The 24529-nt window shown below is 32.7% G+C and overlaps 1 protein-coding gene across 2 annotated transcripts in view; it reads right to left on the reverse strand.

The window, feature by feature from the left end:
- Nucleotides 1-10657: 10657 nt before the first annotated feature.
- LOC129751430 (uncharacterized) overlaps nt 10658-24529 on the reverse strand; it is a 462239-nt gene continuing 448367 nt past the window's right edge. For both annotated transcript variants that reach the window (XM_055746924.1, XM_055746923.1), the window contains 3 exons: nt 22209-22311; nt 21846-22033; nt 10658-13663 (listed from right to left, as the gene is read on the reverse strand). In XM_055746924.1, coding sequence (XP_055602899.1) covers nt 13293-13663; nt 21846-22033; nt 22209-22311 — 662 coding nt within the window. In that variant the 3' untranslated portion in view covers nt 10658-13292. The remainder of the gene's footprint in view (nt 13664-21845; nt 22034-22208; nt 22312-24529) is intronic.

Below are 24529 nucleotides of genomic sequence, written 5' to 3' on the forward strand. Positions count from 1 at the left end.
TTCAGATTCAGAATTCAGATTCAGAATTCAGATTCAGAATTCAGATTCAGAATTCAGGTTCAGAATTCAGGTTCAGAATTCAGATTCAGAATTCAGATTCAGAATTCAGACTCAGAATTCAGATTCAGAATTCAGATTCAGAATTCAGATTCAGAATTCAGATTCAGAATTCAGATTCAGAATTCGGATTCAGAATTCAGATTCAGAATTCAGATTCAGAATTCAGATTCAGAATTCAGATTCAGAATTCAGATTCAGAATTCAGATTCAGAATTCAGATTCAGAATTCAGATTCAGAATTCAGATTCAGAATTCAGATTCAGAATTCAGATTCAGAATTCAGATTCAGAATTCAGATTCAGAATTCAGATTCAGAATTCAGATTCAGAATTCAGATTCAGAATTCAGATTCAGAATTCAGATTCAGAATTCAGATTCAGAATTCAGATTCAGAATTCAGATTCAGAATTCAGATTCAGAATTCAGATTCAGAATTCAGATTCAGAATTCAGATTCAGAATTCAGATTCAGAATTCAGATTCAGAATTCAGATTCAGAATTCAGATTCAGAATTCAGATTCAGAATTCAGATTCAGAACTCAGATTCAGAATTCAGATTCAGAATTCAGATTCAGAATTCAGATTCAGAATTCAGATTCAGAATTCAGATTCAGAATTCAGATTCAGAATTCAGATTCAGAATTCAGATTCAGAATTCAGATTCAGAATTCAGATTCAGAATTCAGATTCAGAATTCAGATTCAGAATTCAGATTCAGAATTCAGATTCAGAATTCAGATTCAGAATTCAGATTCAAAATTCAGATTCAGAATTCAGATACAGAATTCAGATTCAGAATTCAGATTCAGAATTCAGATTCAGAACTCAGATTCAGAATTCAGATTCAGAATTCAGAATTCAGAATTCAGATTCAGAATTTTCATTCCGAATTCATATTCCGAATTCAAATTCAGAATTCAGATTCAGAATTCAGATTCAGAATTCAGATTCAGAATTCAGATTCAGAATTCAGATTCAGAATTCAGATTCAGAATTCAGATTCAGAATTCAGATTCAGAATTCAGATTCAGAATTCAGATTCAGAATTCAGATTCAGAATTCAGATTCAGAATTCAGATTCAGAATTCAGATTCAGAATTCAGATTCAGAATTCAGATTCAGAATTCAGATTCAGAATTCAGATTCAGAATTCAGATTCAGAATTCAGATTCAGAATTCAGATTCAGAATTCAGATTCAGAATTCAGATTCAGAATTCAGATTCAGAATTCAGATTCAGAATTCAGATTCAGAATTCAGATTTAGAATTCAGATTCAGAATTCAGATTCAGAATTCAGAATTCAGATTCAGAATTCAGATTCAGAATTCAGATTCAGAATTCAGATTCAGAATTCAGATTCAGAATTCAGATTCAGAATTCAGATTCAGAATTCAGATTCAGAATTCAGATTCAGAATTCAGATTCAGAATTCAGATTCAGAATTCAGATTCAGAATTCAGATTCAGAATTCAGAATTCAGATTCAGAATTCAGATTCAGAATTCAGATTCAGAATTCAGATTCAGAATTCAGATTCAGAATTCAGATTCAGAATTCAGATTCAGAATTCAGATTCAGAATTCAGGTTCAGAATTCAGGTTCAGAATTCAGATTCAGAATTCAGATTCAGAATTCAGATTCAGAATTCAGATTCAGAATTCAGATTCAGAATTCAGATTCAGAATTCAGATTCAGAATTCAGATTCAGAATTCAGATTCAGAATTCAGATTCAGAATTCAGATTCAGAATTCAGATTCAGAATTCAGATTCAGAATTCAGATTCAGAATTCAGATTCAGAATTCAGATTCAGAATTCAGATTCAGAATTCAGATTCAGAATTCAGATTCAGAATTCAGATTCAGAATTCAGATTCAGAATTCAGATTCAGAATTCAGATTCAGAATTCAGATTCAGAATTCAGATTCAGAATTCAGATTCAGAATTCAGATTCAGAATTCAGATTCAGAATTCAGATTCAGAATTCAGATTCAGAATTCAGATTCAGAATTCAGATTCAGAATTCAGATTCAGAATTCAGATTCAGAATTCAGATTCAGAATTCAGATTCAGAATTCAGATTCAGAATTCAGATTCAGAATTCAGATTCAGAATTCAGATTCAGAATTCAGATTCAGAATTCAGATTCAGAATTCAGATTCAGAATTCAGATTCAGAATTCAGATTCAGAATTCAGATTCAGAATTCAGATTCAGAATTCAGATTCAGAATTCAGATTCAGAATTCAGATTCAGAATTCAGATTCAGAATTCAGATTCAGAATTCAGATTCAGAATTCAGATTCAGAATTCAGATTCAAAATTCAGATTCAGAATTCAGATACAGAATTCAGATTCAGAATTCAGATTCAGAATTCAGATTCAGAACTCAGATTCAGAATTCAGATTCAGAATTCAGAATTCAGAATTCAGATTCAGAATTCAGATTCAGAATTCAGATTCAGAATTCAGATTCAGAATTCAGATTCAGAATTCAGATTCAGAATTCAGATTCAGAATTCAGATTCAGAATTCAGATTCAGAATTCAGATTCAAAATTCAGATTCAGAATTCAGATTCAGAATTCAGATTCAGAATTCAGATTCAGAATTCAGATTCAGAATTCAGATTCAGAATTCAGATTCAGAATTCAGATTCAGAATTCAGATTCAGAATTCAGATTCAGAATTCAGATTCAGAATTCAGATTCAGAATTCAGATTCAGAATTCAGATTCAGAATTCAGATTCAGAATTCAGATTCAGAATTCAGATTCAGAATTCAGATTCAGAATTCAGATTCAGAATTCAGATTCAGAATTCAGATTCAGAATTCAGATTCAGAATTCAGATTCAGAATTCAGATTCAGAATTCAGATTCAGAATTCAGATTCAGAATTCAGATTCAGAATTCAGATTCAGAATTCAGATTCAGAATTCAGATTCAGAATTCAGATTCAGAATTCAGATTCAGAATTCAGATTCAGAATTCAGATTCAGAATTCAGATTCAGAATTCAGATTCAGAATTCAGATTCAGAATTCAGATTCAGAATTCAGATTCAGAATTCAGATTCAGAATTCAGATTCAGAATTCAGATTCAGAATTCAGATTCAGAATTCAGTATCAGAATTCAGATTCAGAATTCAGATTCAGAATTCAGATTCAGAATTCAGATTCAGAATTCAGATTCAGAATTCAGAATTCAGAATTCAGATTCAGAATTCAGATTCAGAAATCACATGTTCTGAAAACAAAAATTTTTTTCTCATTTTTTTTTAACAAGGATAATTTAATCGGCGAGTTTTCAGTTCAAAAAACTATGCAATATGCTTCTCAGAACCAGAAGTCCGGAAGTCAGCCATTGGCATCTTGACCGGCAAAAGATTTTTCTCAAAGAAGCCATCACCAGCAGAGCTCGATTGTTTGTTTGTTTTCCTTCCGGGCATCCGAAGAAGTAGTTCTCAAATTGATTGCGCTTCATTTGTACCCAAGAATTTCGGAAAACTTTCTCCTGCAACGATTGACTACCGGCAGCATCAGTGGAATTGCAAGTTGTTGGTTAAGTATTTGAAAGTCATCATACTTGTAGTTCCATTTGTGGTGGTCGATTACGCAGAATAAAATTTTCTCCATTCAAAAAGGGGGATCAATCGAGGGGGGAAAATGGTGGTTGCTCAATGGTTTCAAGCGCCTCTAACATTCACTCGTCAAAATCGCGTTGGTTTTTTTTTCATCTCTCACACGTTTCACTTAAATCCATTTTTATACTTCACTATCAACTTTTTAGGGCTTATATAATTCAGCTAATGGATATTTTCAGTGAGTTTTTCTTCTTCTTCAAAGTACTTTCTCTCTTCGGGATGCAATTTGCTAGATGTGTTCATCTGTACAATAAGAAACTTAACATTTACACATTTACAACGGGCCCTTCGTTGATGTTTTTTTTTTCTTTTGGTTTGTTATCTTTCAGGGTTGTTTAATCTTTATTAGTTTTTTTTCACTTTTTTGTATGTTGTAGCTTTGATTCCTGTAAAACATATCAATTTTTTGTAGTTGGGTTGGGATATCCAGTGTTCAGTTTGATTATTTACAAAGTAGCTTATTTTTTTATCGTTGTTTTTAAGTTCAACGAACTTTTCTCTTTTTCTTTGTACACTCTCACGAGCGGACTTTAATATTTTACAAGATTCTATCAAATCAGACAAGCATGACTAAGAACTGGAACTGTTCTTTTTAAACGGAGTTATGAATGTAAATTAATTTTTTTTAACTTTGTTTTTAAAAAGTGTAAAAGTATAAAAGTATTTTAGGTCAATGTACCTAGTATAAGAGCAGTCTTCAATTTTGCGTTACAAAAACATGTACAAAGCTTAACGTTCCTGTCAGTGTTCTTGCTGTGCAAATTTAGCTTTGAACTTACTTATTGAACTGAAATTTTACTGTTTCTTTCATGAGAATATACTGCACAATAATTACAAAACTTAAAAAAAAGTGTATTTAATTAACTGCCCCACATTTCTAGATTGAAATCGGGCACTGAGCTTAAAAAATACAATTAAGTAGAATTGTTTATAAGTTATACTGAAAATGTGAAATTTTCGTTAAAGAACTTATTGACCTTATCGGTGAAATTTATTTTCTTTTAGTAAGAACAACATTATTGAAGGATGAATAATCCTTTCGAGATCCTGAGAAAAAAAAACTACCATTATTTTTTACATTTGTAAATTTATGATCGAAAAAAAACTATAAAAAAACGAATATTTTATAAAAACTTCGATTTTACCTAGTCTAAGTTCTTCGAATACATAATCCAATATAATCAAGTTAAGAATTCAACAGATTTTCATCAGAATCGGTTAAAAATTGTAGCAGTTGTGTTCATTTTACTTTTGCGGTAGTGTGACAACTTTTTTGTTATAAATTTAATCGTGATAAGGTCCTCGAATGAATTATTTATCACGATTTCAGTTAAAAAAATCTGTCAAAAAATTGGTCATCTAGTATAAAGCAAAAGGGTTTCAATGAAAAACCTGTATTTCTTGCTTCTTCCGGGAAAGTTGTCTTGAAAGCACATTCACACTTCGGGGAGATTACGAAGTAGGCGTTGACTACACTGCCACTACATCAATTTATTGAAAAAAGGCGTTGACTCGCCCGAACGTCAACAATTTTTACTCTGTGAGAAAATTATTCTAACTAAGGAAGAAAAAGTTTAAATAATGAAGAATCACTATCGAATCCAGTCGGAAACAACCGCAATGGTGTACAAATTTGTGAATTGTGCTGTAGTAAAAAAAAACTACAGGATGTGGGAAGAAATAAGTCAGCTTCAGAAACTTCGGATGCAGTAGGTTCCAATTTCGAAACTCAAAACAGCATCACTCTGGCTCCTGCATACTTAAGATGTACGGTGACGAATCAGCGAAAAATGTGTCCTGTAGACAATAACCTATTTGGTGAGACCTTTTTTTCATGATTTTGGACTTTTGCATTATATAATTTTTTTTCAATTAAGTAATTGAATATTAGACTGAGACGATTTGCGGTAATTTTTGAATTGTTTAAACCCATGGGGTCGAAAAAGCTTCGTTTTTTATTCAAAACTCATCCATGATTTTTTTGCAGATTTTTTAAGTAACTTATACATGAGTAAATTTGCTAATGGTTTTTGAGCCCATTTATAAATTCGTTATAGGAAATTTTCCGCTGTACAACTTTTTTTGAAGACCGCAACTTCGTATCTTATTAGAAAAAAAAGTTATTAGCTGTTTGACATGGCTATGTATTTTGGCATTGAAAAACAATAAATTCAGTTGAAATCACTGCTGAGTGCCTAGCGCAGTATTGCATGAAAAATAGTCATGCAGTGGTCATGCAGTTTTAAACCAAATTGAAGCTTTTTAGACCACAGGATTTGATTTATTCAAAAATGAACCCGAATCGACCCAGCTTATTGTACATTAAGCGAATGAAGCGCTGTGTCTTTTGCGGTATTACCACATGGTTGGCCTGGCCGTAGTAATCTATTCAGTGCATATTTGAATTTAACGAAGATAACGTCAAAAAGAAAAGTGAAGGGTGCAAGTATTTTATTATTTAGGATGCTTACATGTTTTGGCTGTGTTGATATAAGGGCCAAAGATCAATATGAGTGCAAGAGATTAATTTTGTTTTATTCTTCCTACATCTACTTAGATTAGCAACTCACTGTGGTATCCCATTATGTCTAAGCACGATTTTAATTGAATAGTTTAAACACAATTTAGGAGCAAATTAATTATTTGTTCACTTTTATGTTCTCTGTAGTCTTCTTTTACAGTAAAACAAAAAAAAAATAGATTACAGTTAATCGTAGGTCAGTGATCGAATTTTGGATAGAAGACTGCTCATTAGCTTCAGCACAGACTAATTTGTGATGATTTTGACCACTTTTTCCAATTTTTTACGAAGTTTTTGATAGAATCTGCAGACTTCACATATTTTCTCAAATACGATTTGAAGCGGTCTCGCTTGAGGACAATTAGGCTGGTTCATCTCCTTCGGAACAATCTGGACTTGGTTGGATTTGTACCAAGACGTCGTGCCTTTTGAGTGATGAACCAATGCCAAATCCGTCCAAAACAGTACTGGGTGATTGTGCTTGCGAATCATGGGCAGCAGGCAACAGCTCAGGCACTCTCGGACGTAAACAGTTGACGCATGACTTTACGGTCCAAAGTTTTGTCCACCGGATCTGGTAATGTATTCTAAAAAAATGCTGCAACCATGTTTTACGTTCATTGGAGTTCAGTACTGGTTTTAAAAATATGAAACATGCCACATTCCCCTTAACAGATAAAATAATCAAGAAATATTGAAAAAAGTTATCAATCCTACTCTGTTTCACGGTACATAGATAATTGTAACTTCAAAATGTAAAAAACTAGTTAAAAAAAATCGATGGATTTGAACATTTTTTCTGAAAAAAATGCCTTTTTAATCGTTTTGTTCAATATAAAGACAGCTAAATTTATACGTTTAATATGAAGAAATCCGATTGAAAATTGATATTATTTTTAACTTAATTTTTGGATTAATTGTTTAACATTAAGATTCAACATTGAAAATTATCTTCAGATCGCTATGTTCAAAAGTGTTGTAAACTACATTGATAATAATAGATAATTTCTTGTGGGTGGCTCCAGAGAGTAGTGATGCAAAGAACTTAATTGTTCTTCTTAAATGCTTCAAAACAAGCAATCGATCTACAGTGGTACTCTTGAAAATAACAGCATCTAGCTGTCAAGTTGAATGCTCTGAATTTAACAGGGCTGGGTTAAGCCGTCGCTCGCGGTCGAAGGACCGGGGCAATTTTTGTAGGGGGATTAAAAAAATTTTTCAAAAATCTTGTTTATTTTGAAGTTTTATTTCTAGTGAATAAAATGCAAAAGATTGTTTATCTAAACTCGAGAGATCAACACAGATAAAGTTTTGGTTGAAAAAGACGAAGTCAAAATCAATATCAAAATTCTGCTTCGGAAATGTACTTGTAAACGACAAAAACACTGCTCAGAGTTTAAGTTTCAAATTTCTGTGCAGAAAAAAATTTAAAAAAAGCAAATAACTTTAGCATTTTAAATTCAAAATTTGAATTAGAAAATCTTTGTTAAAATTCCAAAACTAATAAAAAATTTCGTCTGATAAAGATTTAAAATCTACAATAATACCATAAATTTATATGGTAGTTTTCTTTAAACAAAATGAAGTACTGAAGAGCAGAATCTCAATAACGTTCGAAGGAATAATTCAAATTTAAAATTTATAATATTGAAATTGAATAGTCCACAAAATTGAAAGAACAATGAACATTTTTTCATTCCTCGAAATCAACATCAGGATATAGAATATGATTTCAATATTAGAAATCATTTGATTTTATTTCAGTTGAAGGATAACATAGAAATAAAAATAAAACAGAATTCTACAATAAAGAGTTTCAAATAAAAATACAGTACCAGAGCTAGGTTCATTCAACCAGATCCAGATAAGAATTCAAAATCATTCTATAATTTTAAAAATTTAAATCAAAACTCACTATAGAAAATGGATGGATTATGGATGGATGATTTGAATAAGGAGCATTTTTTGTCATTTATTTGTTAGAAACGGTTCAAACTTTAGGCGGCATCCATTAATTACGTAACGCAAAAATTGCACTTTTTTGACCCCCTCCCCCCCGTATGTCACAAATCGTAACGCTTCGACGTACCCTCCTCTGAAAATTACGTAACGCTGATAATACCTCCCCCCAACCATCTTCTTATATTTTTTTTATTACTGGTTAGAAATAGAGAGTCCTACCCGGGATTTCCCGGTCGGGAATTCCCGGGAATTAGAAAAATTCGGGAAATCCCGAATCCCGGGAAACACTTTAAAAATCCCGGGAATTCCCGAAGCCAATAAAATGTAAAAAAACGAACACACACATATAGGATCTCAGTGAAACTTCATGTTTCTTTGAAGAGATCTAAATTCTACTTAAGACTAAAGCGTACATCTTTCAAGGATATAATGGCTAGCATCTTACTAATGCTAACACCACCAGCCCACAGAAAGAGTACTATGTATGCCGTGACCGAGACTCGATCTCATGACCTCTGGCTTAGAAGACTGAAACGCTATCCTCTAGGCCACAGTCGGCGGCATCAAAATGTGCTTGATTGAGGAAAATGATAGTTCTACCTTGATGGATAAGTCTTAAATATTATTTTTCTGGAATCTGGTTAATACATTGAATTTGATTAAAAAAGTTTTGGCAATCGAAAACTTAGTGTTACAGTGAAAAACGACAAAAAAACAACACAATTCCAATAGTGAATCGCTACGGAAAGAATCTGAATATTCCATTTTGCGAAATTCATCATTTGGATTTCATGAAGTCTAGCTTATTTCTATCGAAAGAAAGAAATCTTTCACAATTATTAGAAATTTTTGCAGCTAGAATCAGAGTTTGTGGGTAAAAGTACTCTGTTTTGGGTTTTCGGTTTGATTATTGAATTTTTGAAGTTTTAAAAAAGTTTGAAATGTTCTGCAATACTAGGTACTATCATAGATTTTAAAATGCCATGATATTGATATGGAGTAGAGAGTTGAGATCTTCGTTTTCAATTTTTCCCGGGAAAAGAATCGTCAGATTTCCCGATTCCCGGGAACGCTAAAATAGTCGGGAAATGGACACTCTAGTAAGAAAAGATTTTAACATAAAATTTCCGTTCTTTAAAACGGAATTAGTACCTATCCAGATCGCTTCTTAGTACTTTTCGATGATAACCCTCTAATAAAATAAAATGATAGCCTTATTACTAGTTGCTCTGTGCTTTTTAACTGATGATCTACCTTGTTTAATTTAATTTGTGAACGGTTTTCCAACGGCTATTTCACGGATATCCAATACGCATTTAAAGGAGTCTATCTCAGAATCTTTTAAGAGGAAAGGTTATAAACCAGTTCAGTCAAATTGAAGCTTACAAGTTTTAAGCTGATTTTGGTTTGCTAATCATTCTGCCAAAATTGCATGACATCAAAAAAGCTGCGATTGTACTAAAATTTTTAAGGAAAAAAAACGTTACGTAACGATGCGCATAACTCCCCCCCTCCCCTATCTCTCAATTCGTAACGATCGAGCTTACTCCCTCCCCCCCTAGGAGCGTTACGTAGTTAATGGATGCCCTATTAGGAAAAAAAAGATCATTGTAATATTCAATCAAATCATTGATTGTGTCTCCGAGAAAACAAACAGAACCATACTTCAAAACTCGGATATCGAATATTACCAGATATGAATTTGAAAATTGAAGAATAAACGACCGGATTCGTTATTTGTTATCAGATTTTCAAAATCTCTGGATTAAGCTTCTTGTTTATTTGGTAACAAATCAACGGATCACATATTGATCCCAATGAATAAATGGATACTTCTTACTTCAATTCAAAAAAAAAAAGAATTGGGATTATTGATAAATTGCACTTTCAAAACTATAAAATTTGGAATTTCTCGTTATAATGAAAAAAAAAATCAAAATTATTTCTGATAGGTGCCTCAAAAACATAATGATTTGTAAGTATTTCTCGAAAGTTTGAAGGTATGAAACGTTACTTTACCATGTTATCGTTTGTTTAACCCATATGAGGCCTTCATAACCTCAGCGGTAAAAATGCAAAAAACGTGAATTTGGATATTGCATAAAGATTTTTCATGTTTCAAACTATATTTGGTGACATTTCCAGATTAAAAATAATTTTCCTTCAGACTTTTCCGACCGAATGAAAGTTACAATTTTCTCAAAAAATGTATGAAAAACGAAAATAAAAGAACTTTTAAGCGCATGTTATCGAAATCAGCTCGGTATAAGAAAAATAAATTGTGTAAGAGAGTCACGTCAAATCTTTGAACTTAACGTATGTTTTAAAGCTTCTAATAACGTTATTTCATTTCATAAATTTTTGGCAAAAATGAAAAAGCTTGTATAAAGAGATCTTCAAAAAGTGTTTTTTCAACATTTCGATAAGATTCGTCATTAATCATTGCCTTTCGACTAGTTCCGCTTAAGATCATTTATCCTACACGAATTTCAAAACGAATTTGTTAATTTTGTTTTTCCAAAAATCTATGTTTGAATCAAAGATGATACTTTTTTGCACAAATTCTTTTCAAATGGTTTTTTATCAGGCAAATTTGGCAAGCAATGGGTATTTCAAAGATTTTCTAATATTGCCATTCAAAATTAATCTTGTTAAGTATGTATAACGAAATCTGTGACAATTTAATGAAAACTCCTGAGGTACAGATAAACAACTTTCTTTGCAGCTCGGTGAAATTATATGCTTTGGGAAATTATTGATATTTTCATCTCAATGTCTCATGGTTCTGTAACGAAATTTCATTATTGTGCATTGAACTTTTTCTTTGTAATTTCAATTCTACATCGTTTCGTTATTTGTGTAAATGTGTCATTCAATACGATCTCACCGCCCCCCTGAGCTCTTAAAACGTCCCCCTTGAAGCTCTCAACGCCCTCCAGGGGGCAGTAAAGACCACTTTGAAATCACTGCAAGTCCACAAACTAGCAAAAATTTTTATTGTTCAAAATATTCTGTAACTGTAAACTTTTCTTCAATAAGATTCAAAACAAAATCAATAATTATAAATAAACAAATGCTACGACACTGTTTTTGATTTATTGTTTGTTTAATGATAAGATGCGAAAGACATTTTCCTGAAAAATATCCTTTCTTACTGTTTTGAAAATTAGCAGCACATCTGTTAAACCTTGTTTAAATTCAGAAGTACATATTTTTCTCCATAACCATCAGAAAATAGTTGTTTTGCCAATCATTTAGCAGTTGGGATAGTTTTGTTTTTTCATTCGTATCTGAGCATAATCTCAGAACAACTAAGTTGAAGTGTATGAATCTAAAGGATACCAGCTGACGTCGTTTTTCAGCCACAATACAACTAACATCCGCTCAGCTAGCTTCAAAATGAGGCTCGTTACCAGTCATGTTGAGAACTCGGTATAAGAATTTTTTTTTGTTCCGGAAAGTCACGTCAAATCAATTAACTTTACAAATTATACTGGAGCTCCTCAAGGGAATCATCTAGTTCAGTGGTTTTCAAACTTTTTTGCTCACCACCCGCCCCCCTGTCTCAATATTTCAGAACTCACCGCCCTCTCTAAGAGTATTTTGGAACAAATTTGTTCTGATATGCAACAAAAATTGGCAACTTTGAGCCACTCTACTGCCCCCTTGTAGGCTCTCAACGCCTCTCTGGGGGCGGTAGGGACCAATTAGAAAACCACCAATCTAGTTTATCTTCTCATGAATTTATTTATGTACAATCTTTCCAACTAATCAATTTCAAATTAGTACTTATTTTTTGCTAATGATCTTATATCGACAATGTGAAAATGGCTAGTCATTTTTTTTAAAACTCATGGTTGTGCAATTTGCATATTGGCTCTATCTATTCCAATCTATTTCACCACTGAAAGCTGCATTTTCAACAGGTTATGGTCACAGACACGTCAGGAGGGAACAAAAAATTGGCGAGAGTTGTACTTTGAAGCTTCCAGCCAATGCAAAGAATTGCGGACGTTGTTTTAGTTATTTGAATATTACCAAGTAAAAATAATTTAAAAATTATTTCCTATAAAACAAAGGATATGTTATGACTCTGAAAGAAAATAAAGAAACTTGAATTTTTGGATTTCCCAAAATTCTTGATGAGAATATCACCTGGCGTAATTCGAATGTATATTTATATAAGATTGTCCAAAGTCAAACTATTACCTATCACTTCCTTTTTTTAATTCTCAAAAACGCGAATTCTATTATGTTTGTAAAAATAACTTTTAATCATTCTGAACATTCCAGTTCTCACATCATACTTGCAGAAATTTACCTTAATTTTGCATCCCTAGCATAACATTATTTACTCTTCGAGCTCTTTGAACAGACTCTAGTTTTATCATTTAAGGTTTATTTGTTTTGATTCTTTTTTATATTTTTAACCGACACCCAGTCAAGTTGGTGGAAATATATTGGTGTTTAAGGCTGCTCGTTTTTCCAATTTCATCCATTCGAATCAGATTTGCTGACCTAATTTTCCCATCAAACCGAAAGCCTCAAACGCTAATAGAATCTCCACTACCCGGACCTGGTCGGTCGAATCCTTATCGATACAAAACGATTAAATGCGCCGCATCCTCTTCTTGTTTAAGTTTTCTTTTTTTAGCTATAATACACACAGAACGTCCGCTCGAGCTTATCCGCCCTTTTATCGGTAGCATTCAATTTCCTTACGCTAAAGGGATTTCCTTATACAATTTTCATTTGCTTCAGATTCTGCTACACTGACTGACTGGAAGGATTTGCCTACATCTTTCTACAACTAATAGGGGGTCGAACTATGGGGTGTCAGGGAAAGTTTCTTCTTCTCTAACGTCGTCGGTTCTCTATTTACAGGGGGTAGGATTTCCCCGGATGGGTGTCTCTCCTGGTTGTCGGATCGTAGTCTTTCTGCCCTAAAAAGACAGGTATTTTGCCGTTCGAAAGGACAGAAAGGGCAAGAAAGTCTGGAAGGATGAATTTCCTCGGTTGTGTTTTCCATCGCTGATTTTTCCTTTGATGGTCACCAGGCAGATTTCGTTCGGTCTAAGATGTCACGACAAGCGCTGGCCAACGTTGGGATCATCTTTTGCTGGGACAGGATATTGCCATCGCTTCTGGGTGACAGGAAGTGGATGATCGGATGTCGTCGTAACTATCGCTATTTCTGTTCGCTGGATTTTCATCCTTCTCCGGAGGAACCGAATCGAACCAGACACCCGGATGGTGACAATGTATCAGATGTCGACCGCGTCCTAGGCTGGGGGATTTTCTCGTCACCGTTTGGAATCGGGATGCGCATCGGAACAGCAGCGTTGATATGAAGTGGATTAATTTACTTAGATTATAACTATTTAGCTGGGATCCAAGCAGAACGACAAACAACATCAGGTGACGGAGCCGCAGATCCGGAGTCCGGGAACCGCTCGTTTGCATCGCAGCCGGATGTTCACCTGGTTTGGAGAACAGGAAGCAAGCAGAGAGAATAAAAAAGTTATATCAGTAAAGCAATTAGAAGTTGATTAAAAGTCATCTATTTCAATTAGTTCAGTTTGATGCTGATGGTAGTCTTCAATTGCATTAAATTCAAATCTAATTTTTTTTAAACATAGGTATTGGGAAAAATTATTGTTTTGGTTCATAAGATCGTTTTGGTAAACTTCAAGTCCTAGCCAGGTACAATAAAAGAAAAAAAATCTGAATAAAAATGAATAAATTTAACAATAAACATACCGACACAATACCACCGGGGGTTTAATTATCCCTAACACATTTTTTGCTATAACTCTCTTGTTTCAGCGGAAAATGTGTAGGGGTCGGAATCCGACTTTGCTCTCAAAATCCAGTCGAATTGAATAGTCTCGGAAAATGCAGATTGATAAAAAGTTCGCTAATTTGGAACAGTCGTCAAAAATTCCATGATTAATTTTTTATAAATCTGAAGATGCTAAAATGTCACAAATTACATCAACTTCCCAATAAACTTTTCAAAAATTTGCATTTTGAAAATTAAAATAATCATGAAGAAAATAACAATCATTTTTGTCAATCCAATTCTATTAAATTAAAAAATTTGAAAAATGAACAGGATTTATAAATATCGATTAAATCGGCAAAGAGACAAAATTGAAAAAATTGACAAAATTGACAAAATTGACAAAATTGACAAAATTGACAAAATTGACAAAATTGACAAAATTGACAAAATTGACAAAATTGACAAAATTGACAAAATTGACAAAATTGACAAAATTGACAAAATTGACAAAATTGACAAAATTGACAAAATTGACAAAATTGACAAAATTGACAAAATTGACAAAATTGACAAAATTGACAAAATTGACAAAATTGACAAAATTGACAAAATTGACAAAATTGACAAAATTGACAAAATTGACAAAATTGACAAAATTGACAAAATTGACAAAATTGACCAAATTGAAAAAATTGACAAAATTGACAAAATTGACAAAACTGACAAAATTGACAAAATTGACAAAATTGACAAAATTGACAAAATTGACAAAATTGACAAAATTGACAAAATTGACGAAATTGACAAAATTAACAAAATTGACAAAATTGACAAAATTGACAAAATTGACAAAATTGACAAAATTGACAAAATTGACAAAATTGACAAAATTGACAAAATTGACAAAATTGACAAAATTGAAAAAATTGACAAAATTGACGAAATTGACGAAATTGACAAAATTGACAAAATTGACAAAATTGACAAAATTGACAAAATTGACAAAATTGACAAAATTGACAAAATTGACAAAATTGACAAAATTGACAAAATTGACAAAATTGCGAAAAAATTAAATTGACAAAATTGCGAAAAAATTGACAAAATTGACAAAATTGACAAAATTGACAAAATTGACAAAATTGACAAAATTGACAAAATTGACAAAATTGACAAAATTGACAAAATTGACAAAATTGACAAAATTGACAAAATTGACAAAATTGACAAAATTGACAAAATTGACAAAATTGACAAAATTGACAAAATTGACAAAATTGACAAAATTGACAAAATTGACAAAATTGACAAAATTGACAAAATTGACAAAATTGACAAAATTGACAAAATTGACAAAATTGACAAAATTGACAAAATTGACAAAATTGACAAAATTGACAAATTTGACAAAATTGACAAAATTGACAAATTTGACAAAATTGACAAAATTGACAAAATTGACAAAATTGAAAATTGACAAAATTGACAAAATTGACAAAATTGACAAAATTGACAAAATTGACAAAATTGACAAATTGCAAATTGACAAAATTGACAAAATTGACAAAATGACAAATGACAAAATTGACAAAAATTGACAAAATTGACAAAATGACAAAATTGACAAAATTGACAAAATGACAAATTGAACAAAATTGACAAAATGACAAATAAAAAATTGCCAAAATTGACAAAATTGACAAAATTGACAAAATTGACAAAATTGACAAAATGACAAAATTGACAAAATTGACAAAATTGACAAAATTGACAAAATTGACAAAATTGACAAAATTGACAAAATTGACAAAATTGACAAAATTGACAAAATTGACAAAATTGACGAAAATTGACGAAATTGACAAAATTGACAAAATTGACAAAATTGACAAAATTGACAAAATTGACAAAATTGACAAAATTGACAAATTTGACAAAATTGACAAAATTGACAAAATTGACAAAATTGACAAAATTGACAAAATTGACAAAATTGACAAAATTGACAAAATTGACAAAATTGACAAAATTGACAAAATTGACAAAATTGACAAAATTGACAAAATTGACAAAATTGACAAAATTGACAAAATTGACAAAATTGACAAAATTGACAAAATTGACAAAATTGACAAAATTGACAAAATTGACAAAATTGACAAAATTCACAAAATTGACAAAATTGACAAAATTGACAAAATTGACAAAATTGACAAAATTGACAAAATTGACAAAATTGACAAAATTGACAAAATTGACAAAATTGACAAAATTGACAAAATTGACAAAATTGACAAAATTGACAAAATTGACAAAATTGATAAAATTGACAAAATTGACAAAATTGGCAAAATTGACAAAATTGACAAAATTGACAAAATTGACAAAATTGACAAAATTGACAAAATTGACAAAATTGACAAAATTGACAAAATTGACAAAATTGACAAAATTGACAAAATTGACAAAATTGACAAAATTGACAAAATTGACAAAATTGACAAAATTGACAAAATTGACAAAATTGACAAAATTGACAAAATTGACAAAATTGACAAAATTGACAAAATTGAAAGTAAATGACAAAATCATTATTATGACTCAATTTAAAATGCACAAAATTGGCAAAATTTTGATTAAAAAGGCAGCAATGACTAAAATGACTCATTTTAGACAATTTTGTCCAGTTTAATTTTTGTTAATTTCGTCAATTTTGTAAATTTTTTCAAAGCCGTTTATTTTGTAAATTTTAGTATTCTTGTCATATTTGTTCATTTTGACGTACATATCATGCAATTCACTATACTGCGATCCCATTTAACATTTTGTTATTGGAATTTTGTTTATCGCCGCGCTTTAATGTGATTTGAATCATCGACGTTTTTCCGCGGATTTTAGAATCAAAAACGTTATTACCAGTTGTCCAGACGTTTCGAGCTACTATGGCTTTCGCTCCTCTTTAGTGGACAAAACTACTGGCCTTCGTCTATACTAGTTTGATTCGGGATGTCCCGAATTAAACTAGTATAGACGAAGACCAGTAGTTTTGTCCACTGAAGAGGAGCGAAAGCCATAGTAGCTCGAAACGTCTGGACAACTGGTAATAACGTTTTTGATTCTAAAAACCGCCGAAAAACGTCGATGATTCAAATCACATTTTGTTATTGAGAGAGTTATGCTTGGTTCTTGAACGTTTACTTTGAATGCTCGATTGGCAACAACAACTACCGAACAACCCTTATGGACTGATTTTTTGATGCGAGCAACGTACGTTCCACTATGGGTTTTAAAGCGGCAAAAAGTCAAAAACTGTACTTTACCGGATCACTTTTTTATTTTTACTAGTTAATAACATAGTATCTGACTAAGATATCCCCAGTTTTTCAACTCATTATCTTGGATACTAAACGCACCACAGACATCAGACATTGAGTATTTTAAAAATTATATGCTGAAGAAAAAACTTGAATCACATATATTTCTATGGAACACACTTTTTCTGAAATGTAAAGTACACCATTTAAACCGTTCAAAATGTTTACACACTAAATTGATGTATGACAAAAATGAGTATATAAACCTTTTTTTTTTTTCAAAAGTCAAAAACTTTAAAGCCTTGCAAATATGAAGCTCCGCATTGCCCCATACTCTTTTCACTTTCAATATCTAGTTTTAGGTCCTAAAAATACAATGAATGAGTTTCTAGGCACCCCAAAGCATCGTTTTTATAGTTATTGTCAAATAAAGCTTAAAATATCACGCAAATGGGTAATTTTTACTCATTAATGAGTATAAATTCATCAAAGTTGTTGCTGATTTGTCGAAAAAATCTTTCCTCATAATTGATCAATCATTTCACATATGTTTCTCTTGAGTTTCATGAAATGTTTTGATAATATTTGTTATCAAATTTACCAATTAGTCCAATAAACGGCTTTCAAAAGAAATAGAAAGAAGAGTCATGAATGACACCAATCATCCTACTTTGTAAGTTCTTTAAACAATTTGTTTATGAGTTCATCTAAAATTAGTTGAAATAGTAATTTTACAAAACTACAAAAGTAACTTACAAAGTTTTCAAAATTTACAAAAGAGTCCAAAACACCAAATAATACCTACTTTTTGCCACCTCATTGTATGGATCTGCCCATAGTGCGTACGGCGCGCATCGTAAGGTGTGTAGAGGGGAAAGGAAAAAGCATCGAAAAAAAGAGCCTGACGAATGAGCAGAAATTCTCTCCTGTCGTTCGTCCTCCAGAAAAAGCTTCCTGAGGGAAGATGAAATGGTGGGACGCGGACCCCCGTGTCTTTTTTCCTTCTCGGAGCAATGCTTGCGAATATAGTTTTGGGTGAAGGAAGGATCTAACAACCGCTATCGTGGCATACGATGTGAGCATGTACCCAAGCAACCAAAAGTCCCATAAAACAGGTACAAAAACGCTCACTCAGCCCCATCATTGATATGAAGTATGTTCTTTGCAGCTCAAAATTTAGGTTCTTATTGATACTTTCATGTTCCAAAACAAGTCTCAATGACCTTCTATTCACCTTCACCTTCACCTTCATTTCACCTTCTCTTGATTATTTACTGTGTTCTGTACCGGTGTCGCCATGATGCCACGCGCCGGATTCCAAACTCGACAAATTGCTAAATTGCTTCTTTCCCACATTTCCTACAAATATCGCATCAGAATGGTCTCTCAATTACTAAATAACTTATTGAAAAAAAAACTTGCCCGGCTTGGGGATGGAACCCCGACCTTCGTGGTGAGAATCGAACACGCTACCATAAGACCACGCCTAGATATTGTTCTAACTGAAACTAAAACTTGAAGTGGTGATTAGATTTTGAAAGCACATCAATGCACTTTTTTGACTTATCAAATCCCGTTTTGAGCACTTTTGGGCCCTTTATGTGACTTACCAAATCCCGTTTTGAGCACTTTTGTGCCGTTTATGTTACTTAAGTCCCGTATAACGTACGTATAGATCACTTTTGCAATTTTCAAGTTCGGTTATGAGTACATATAGTTCACTCATGGGAATTGGGCAAAACAAGTCACATACAACGTACATATTAATCACTTTTGCAACTTTCAAGTTCATTAATGAGTACATAAAGTTTACTAAAGGGAATTGGGTAGTTGATTTTCTTTGTCAGCCAATATGTAACTTTCAATGCCTTCAATCAAATAAATATGTGACTTTTGGTTGCTTGGGAAATGTCTATGATTTACTTATCTGATTTAGGCTCATCCAATAGGATGAAAATCCCTGAAAAAAATACAGACCCCGTTCGTTTTTGGCAGCATTTGATTTTGGCAACATTCGATTTTGGCAACATTCGATTTTGGCAACATCCGATTTTGGCACATGTGCCAAAATCAAACGGTTTTTAGAAACAACATTACCTTTTAGTTTTCTTTATAACGAAACCAATTAAATTTATACAAACACCATAAATACGTTTTCATGTTCTGAAATAGTGAAAAAATGCAACAATAAAAACAAAAGTTATTAAAAAGTTTTATAAAGTACTAAAAAATGACAAAAAGATGAAAAAATCAAAAATTTAAAAAACAAATTAAAAGAAAAGACTGAAAATGACAAAAAACAACTAAAAAACGATGAAGAACGACAAAAACAGAAAATATGACAAATGAAAACAAACATTATAAAAAAATCAAGAAAAGTGCAAAATTCATCAAAAACATGATGAAAAAAATAAAAAATGACTACAAATGGTTGGAAATTGACTAAAAATAACGTTTTTGATAATAATAATAGATATTTTGTTAAAATAACTGAATAAAAGTTGAGAAAAAAACCGTTCGATTTTGGCAACACAAGTTGCCAAAATCGAACGAGGTCTGTATCAAATTTTGGATTCCATCAAGCTTCTATAATAAAATAAACAATATCTTATTTCGCGGTTGTACCTCTTAATGCAATTCACTTTATGATTATCATAACATGGAGCTTCGGTTTCAATTTTTAAAACCAGTTCGACTGAAAGCTGAACTGAAACCAAACAATAAGTATGTATTGGTTATAATGTACTAGCTGATCCCGTACGAACTTCGTTTCGCTTTAAATCATTGGTACGTCAAAATGAGTTAAGAAAATGAAGAAAATTTAAAGCGAAACGAAGTTCGTACGGGATCAGCTAGTAGTTTATAATCCTCATCTGAACATTTTCATCTCAATCCAATGCATGATCACGACAATATCACGAAAACAGTGAGCAACTAACATGGACGGCCTTTTTTTGACCACGATTCAAAACTTGACACCTGAAATCAATTATCTTTTCTGTTAACCTCCCATGTGTCAATTTTCATTACAATTCTATGCTCAATCAAGAGAATATCGTTAAATCAGTGAACAGATAATAACCCCTTTTGCCGACCCCTGAGTCAAGATTTGAAACCTGAAAGCAAAAGAACGTCCCTCAAAACTCCTATGCGGAAAATTTTCATCTCAATCCAATGTAGAATAACGTCAAAATCGCAGAAACATTAAAGTTGGGTATGGACGACTCCTTCAGCCAACTTCTGATCCGCAATTCGAAACTTGAAATCGATTGCTGGTCCCTCAAAACACTCATGTGCAAATTTTCATCACAATCCGGTGTATAATAACGCCAATATCGCAAAAACATTAATCAGTGGATATGGACGACCCCTTTGGCCGACCCCTGACCCTTAATTTGATAACTGTAATCGATTGCTCGTCTCTCAAAACACGCATGTGCAAATTTTCATCACAATCCGATGTATAATAACGCCAATATCGCAAAAACATTAATCAGTGGGTATGGACGACCCCTTTGGCCGACCCCTGACTCTAAATTTGATAACTGTAATCGATTGCTCGTCCCTCAAAACACTCATGTGCAAATTTTCATCACAATCCGATGTATAATAACGCCAATATCGCAAAAACATTAATCAGTGGATATGGACGACCCCTTTGGCCGACCCCTGACCCTAAATTTGATAACTGTAATCGATTGCTTGCCTCTCAAAACACTCATGTGCAAATTTTCATCACAATCCGACGAAAAGTAACGTCAATATCGCGAAAACAATATTTGTCTTGTATGGACGACCCCCTTCAGAAGGGGTCGTCCAAAAATCTAATAACATTTTTCATCATTCCTAGTCCTAATGAGCATCCATGCCAAATTTCAGACCTCTAGCTCTTAGGACGGCTGAGTCTATAGAGGACAAACAAACAAACAAACAAACAAACAAACAAACAAACATACAGAAATTGCTTTTTATATATATATATAGATTAGTTAAAATCTTGACAGTTTTGTCGATTTTGCCAAATTTTTGGTCATTATTGTCATGTTCGTCATTTTGTCAATTTTGTCAAAGGCTTGTACGAGCAAGCCTGTCGCCTTTAAAACATGACTTCATATCTCGATCTTTTAAAGATTAAAGAAAAGCAAAATTCCAGTTTTCAAAGATAAAATTCATTATATTTGTGCAGCCAAGCTTCGCAAAACGTCGAGAAATGGTAAAAAAAATCACACTAAAACACACAAATTCACAGACATCGTCAGAACTCGTCGGGTTGATTCGATAGGTTTCTAGATCCATAATTATTGATCTTTCAAATCGAGCGATAACTATAAATTTTTGTGAGAAAGGCAAAAATATACAATTTAAATAGTAGTCATATTCGGTGAGATTTTTCATCTAGAATACCACTTCTCTGTGAAGAGGTATACGAACGAAATGAACCCGGGCAAACTTAAGAGCTCTTATCTAACGAATGCTTCACATATATGATTACACAATTTCATTTCGCATGAATATGAAACTACTACTAGGTACTATGTAGTAAGAGCAAACCTCCTAACTTACCGTTAAGCACGTGAACCTGAACGCTAGCCGAAACGGCACCACTCGGAACGCAAGTATAGTTGCCGGAATCCCGGAGGGTGGCCCTGGTCAACATCAACCGGCTACTGGTTCCCCCGTCGGTTTTCTCCGTCTCCAGACTGATGCCCCCGCGAGCTGAATCAAAATCAACGACCGACGATCCGTGATACCTTTGAATCGAAAAGGAAGACAAGAAGGGAAAGGCAAAAACAAACCACATTAGCACTCGGCAGGATGCACTCTTTCGGGACGGGCATTGCTGAATTCTAAATATTTCCACTGATGCTGCCCAAAAGTGGGAATATTTTAATAAGCACTACTCCAAAGTTGCTCCGGCTTACTTACCACGAAATGGACGAAGCGTGTACGTTCACCACACAGGACAGCGAAATGGTGCTCCCCTTTTTGACGTGCACTTCCTGGGAACCGATTATTTTGGCCCGGGCAGCTGGAAAGATTTTGAGAAGTGAAGAAGAGAGCACTTCTTAGTAATGGGATGTTCTTTAATAATTTTAGACATTCATAATTTATTTTAATTATTTTATATTGACGGTATTTAAGTAGCATTAAAAAGGAATCAAGGTTTTTGGGACTGTGTGTAAATTTTACACCCATAGAAGAGGTTGCAAAAATCCAATGCCGTCGTAGCGAATCTCTGTGCGGAAAATGTACTGAAATGTGCAATGTACCAAAGATGATATGATTGGAAAAGCACTACCGGCATAAAGACTCGGGTTCCCAAGCAAAATGATGCATGCCCACTACATATAAGCGAAACAAGAAAAATATTTTATGGGATTTTTATCCTATTGAATAATTCATCCCAAAAGCTTGTTAATGCCGGTTCGGCATAGAATCTTATGCCGATAATTCCAACTCCAAGAAAGTTGGTTTTTTGATTGTTTCCATCCGGCTTTGTCTAGTGATAGGATATGGTATATGTTTTTTCTGTTTCTTTCAGACATAAACAATGCGGATGAGCTGGATGACAATCCTAGTTATTCGAAAGCTGTCCGGCATAGAATCTTATACCAATAGTTCCACCTCCAAGGAAGTTCATTATTGGAGTACAGTCTGATTTGTGGGTGCATAAAGGTAAACTTAACTTTTCATCCTATCCGATCATATGATTTTCGCATTGATAATTCCGCTCCACGGACTATGCACGCACTCATGAAGGGACATTAATTTTCCATATGAGTTGCCCAATTTTACACGTCCGAAATCCTAGTTGCTCCAAATGATTCAAATACGAAATTTTACCTCCATCACTCCCTCTCTCGATTCGATCCTCTCTAGATGTAAACGAAGCGTGAAAAACCAATTTAGGATCTTTTGGAGCGAAAAAAGCGAATTATCGTATAATTGGTGGTGCAAATCGTCTCCGATTCCATCGCCATTCGCTGTTGCTCCATAGGATGGAAAAATTTGAACAGGATGATGACGAGAAAATTGTAGAGCAGCTTCAGCATTAGCAGCCACTTCACGACACGATATCACCAATTTGCACAATTGTTGCCATTGGGAATAACCGGAATCAGCAGTTCCCCGGAAACAAATCCATTGGCCACATTCCGTTGCCTATTGAAATCGAACTATTTTCGGACCGATAACGGAATTTTGCGGATCGAGCGTATTTGGTGCTGATTGTAGGATAGGCGAAATAGTGCGTGTGCATTACGGATTAAGTGATGAAATCATATTTTATCGTTATCTAGACAAATCGTTCATATGGAATTTCCATAGGTTTTGATAACATTAAAGCTAGAGTTCGGGGGGAAGGAGAAATTTTCCCATAGTATGCCCTGGCATACAAAAAATTTACAATTTGGTCTGTTTGTCATTTTTGTCATTTTTGTCATTTTTGTCATTTTTGTCATTTTTGTCATTTTTGTCATTTTTGTCATTTTTGTCATTTTTGTCATTTTTGTCATTTTTGTCATTTTTGTCATTTTTGTCATTTTTGTCATTTTTGTCATTTTTGTCATTTTTGTCATTTTTGTCATTTTTGTCATTTTTGTCATTTTTGTCATTTTTGTCATTTTTGTCATTTTTGTCATTTTTGTCATTTTTGTCATTTTTGTCATTTTTGTCATTTTTGTCATTTTTGTCATTTTTGTCATTTTTGTCATTTTTGTCATTTTTGTCATTTTTGTCATTTTTGTCATTTTTGTCATTTTTGTCATTTTTGTCATTTTTGTCATTTTTGTCATTTTTGTCATTTTTGTCATTTTTGTCATTTTTGTCATTTTTGTCATTTTTGTCATTTTTGTCATTTTTGTCATTTTTGTCATTTTTGTCATTTTTGTCATTTTTGTCATTTTTGTCATTTTTGTCATTTTTGTCATTTTTGTCATTTTTGTCATTTTTGTCATTTTTGTCATTTTTGTCAGTTTTGTCATTTTTGTCATTTTTGTCATTTTTGTCATTTTTGTCATTTTTGTCATTTTTGTCATTTTTGTCATTTTTGTCATTTTTGTCATTTTTGTCATTTTTGTCATTTTTGTCATTTTTGTCATTTTTGTCATTTTTGTCATTTTTGTCATTTTTGTCATTTTTGTCATTTTTGTCATTTTTGTCATTTTTGTCATTTTTGTCATTTTTGTCATTTTTGTCATTTTTGTCATTTTTGTCATTTTTGTCATTTTTGTCATTTTTGTCATTTT

The sequence above is a fragment of the Uranotaenia lowii genome, chromosome 3, assembly GCF_029784155.1.
Source record: "Uranotaenia lowii strain MFRU-FL chromosome 3, ASM2978415v1, whole genome shotgun sequence".
In the NCBI taxonomy this organism is placed as follows: domain Eukaryota; kingdom Metazoa; phylum Arthropoda; class Insecta; order Diptera; family Culicidae; genus Uranotaenia; species Uranotaenia lowii.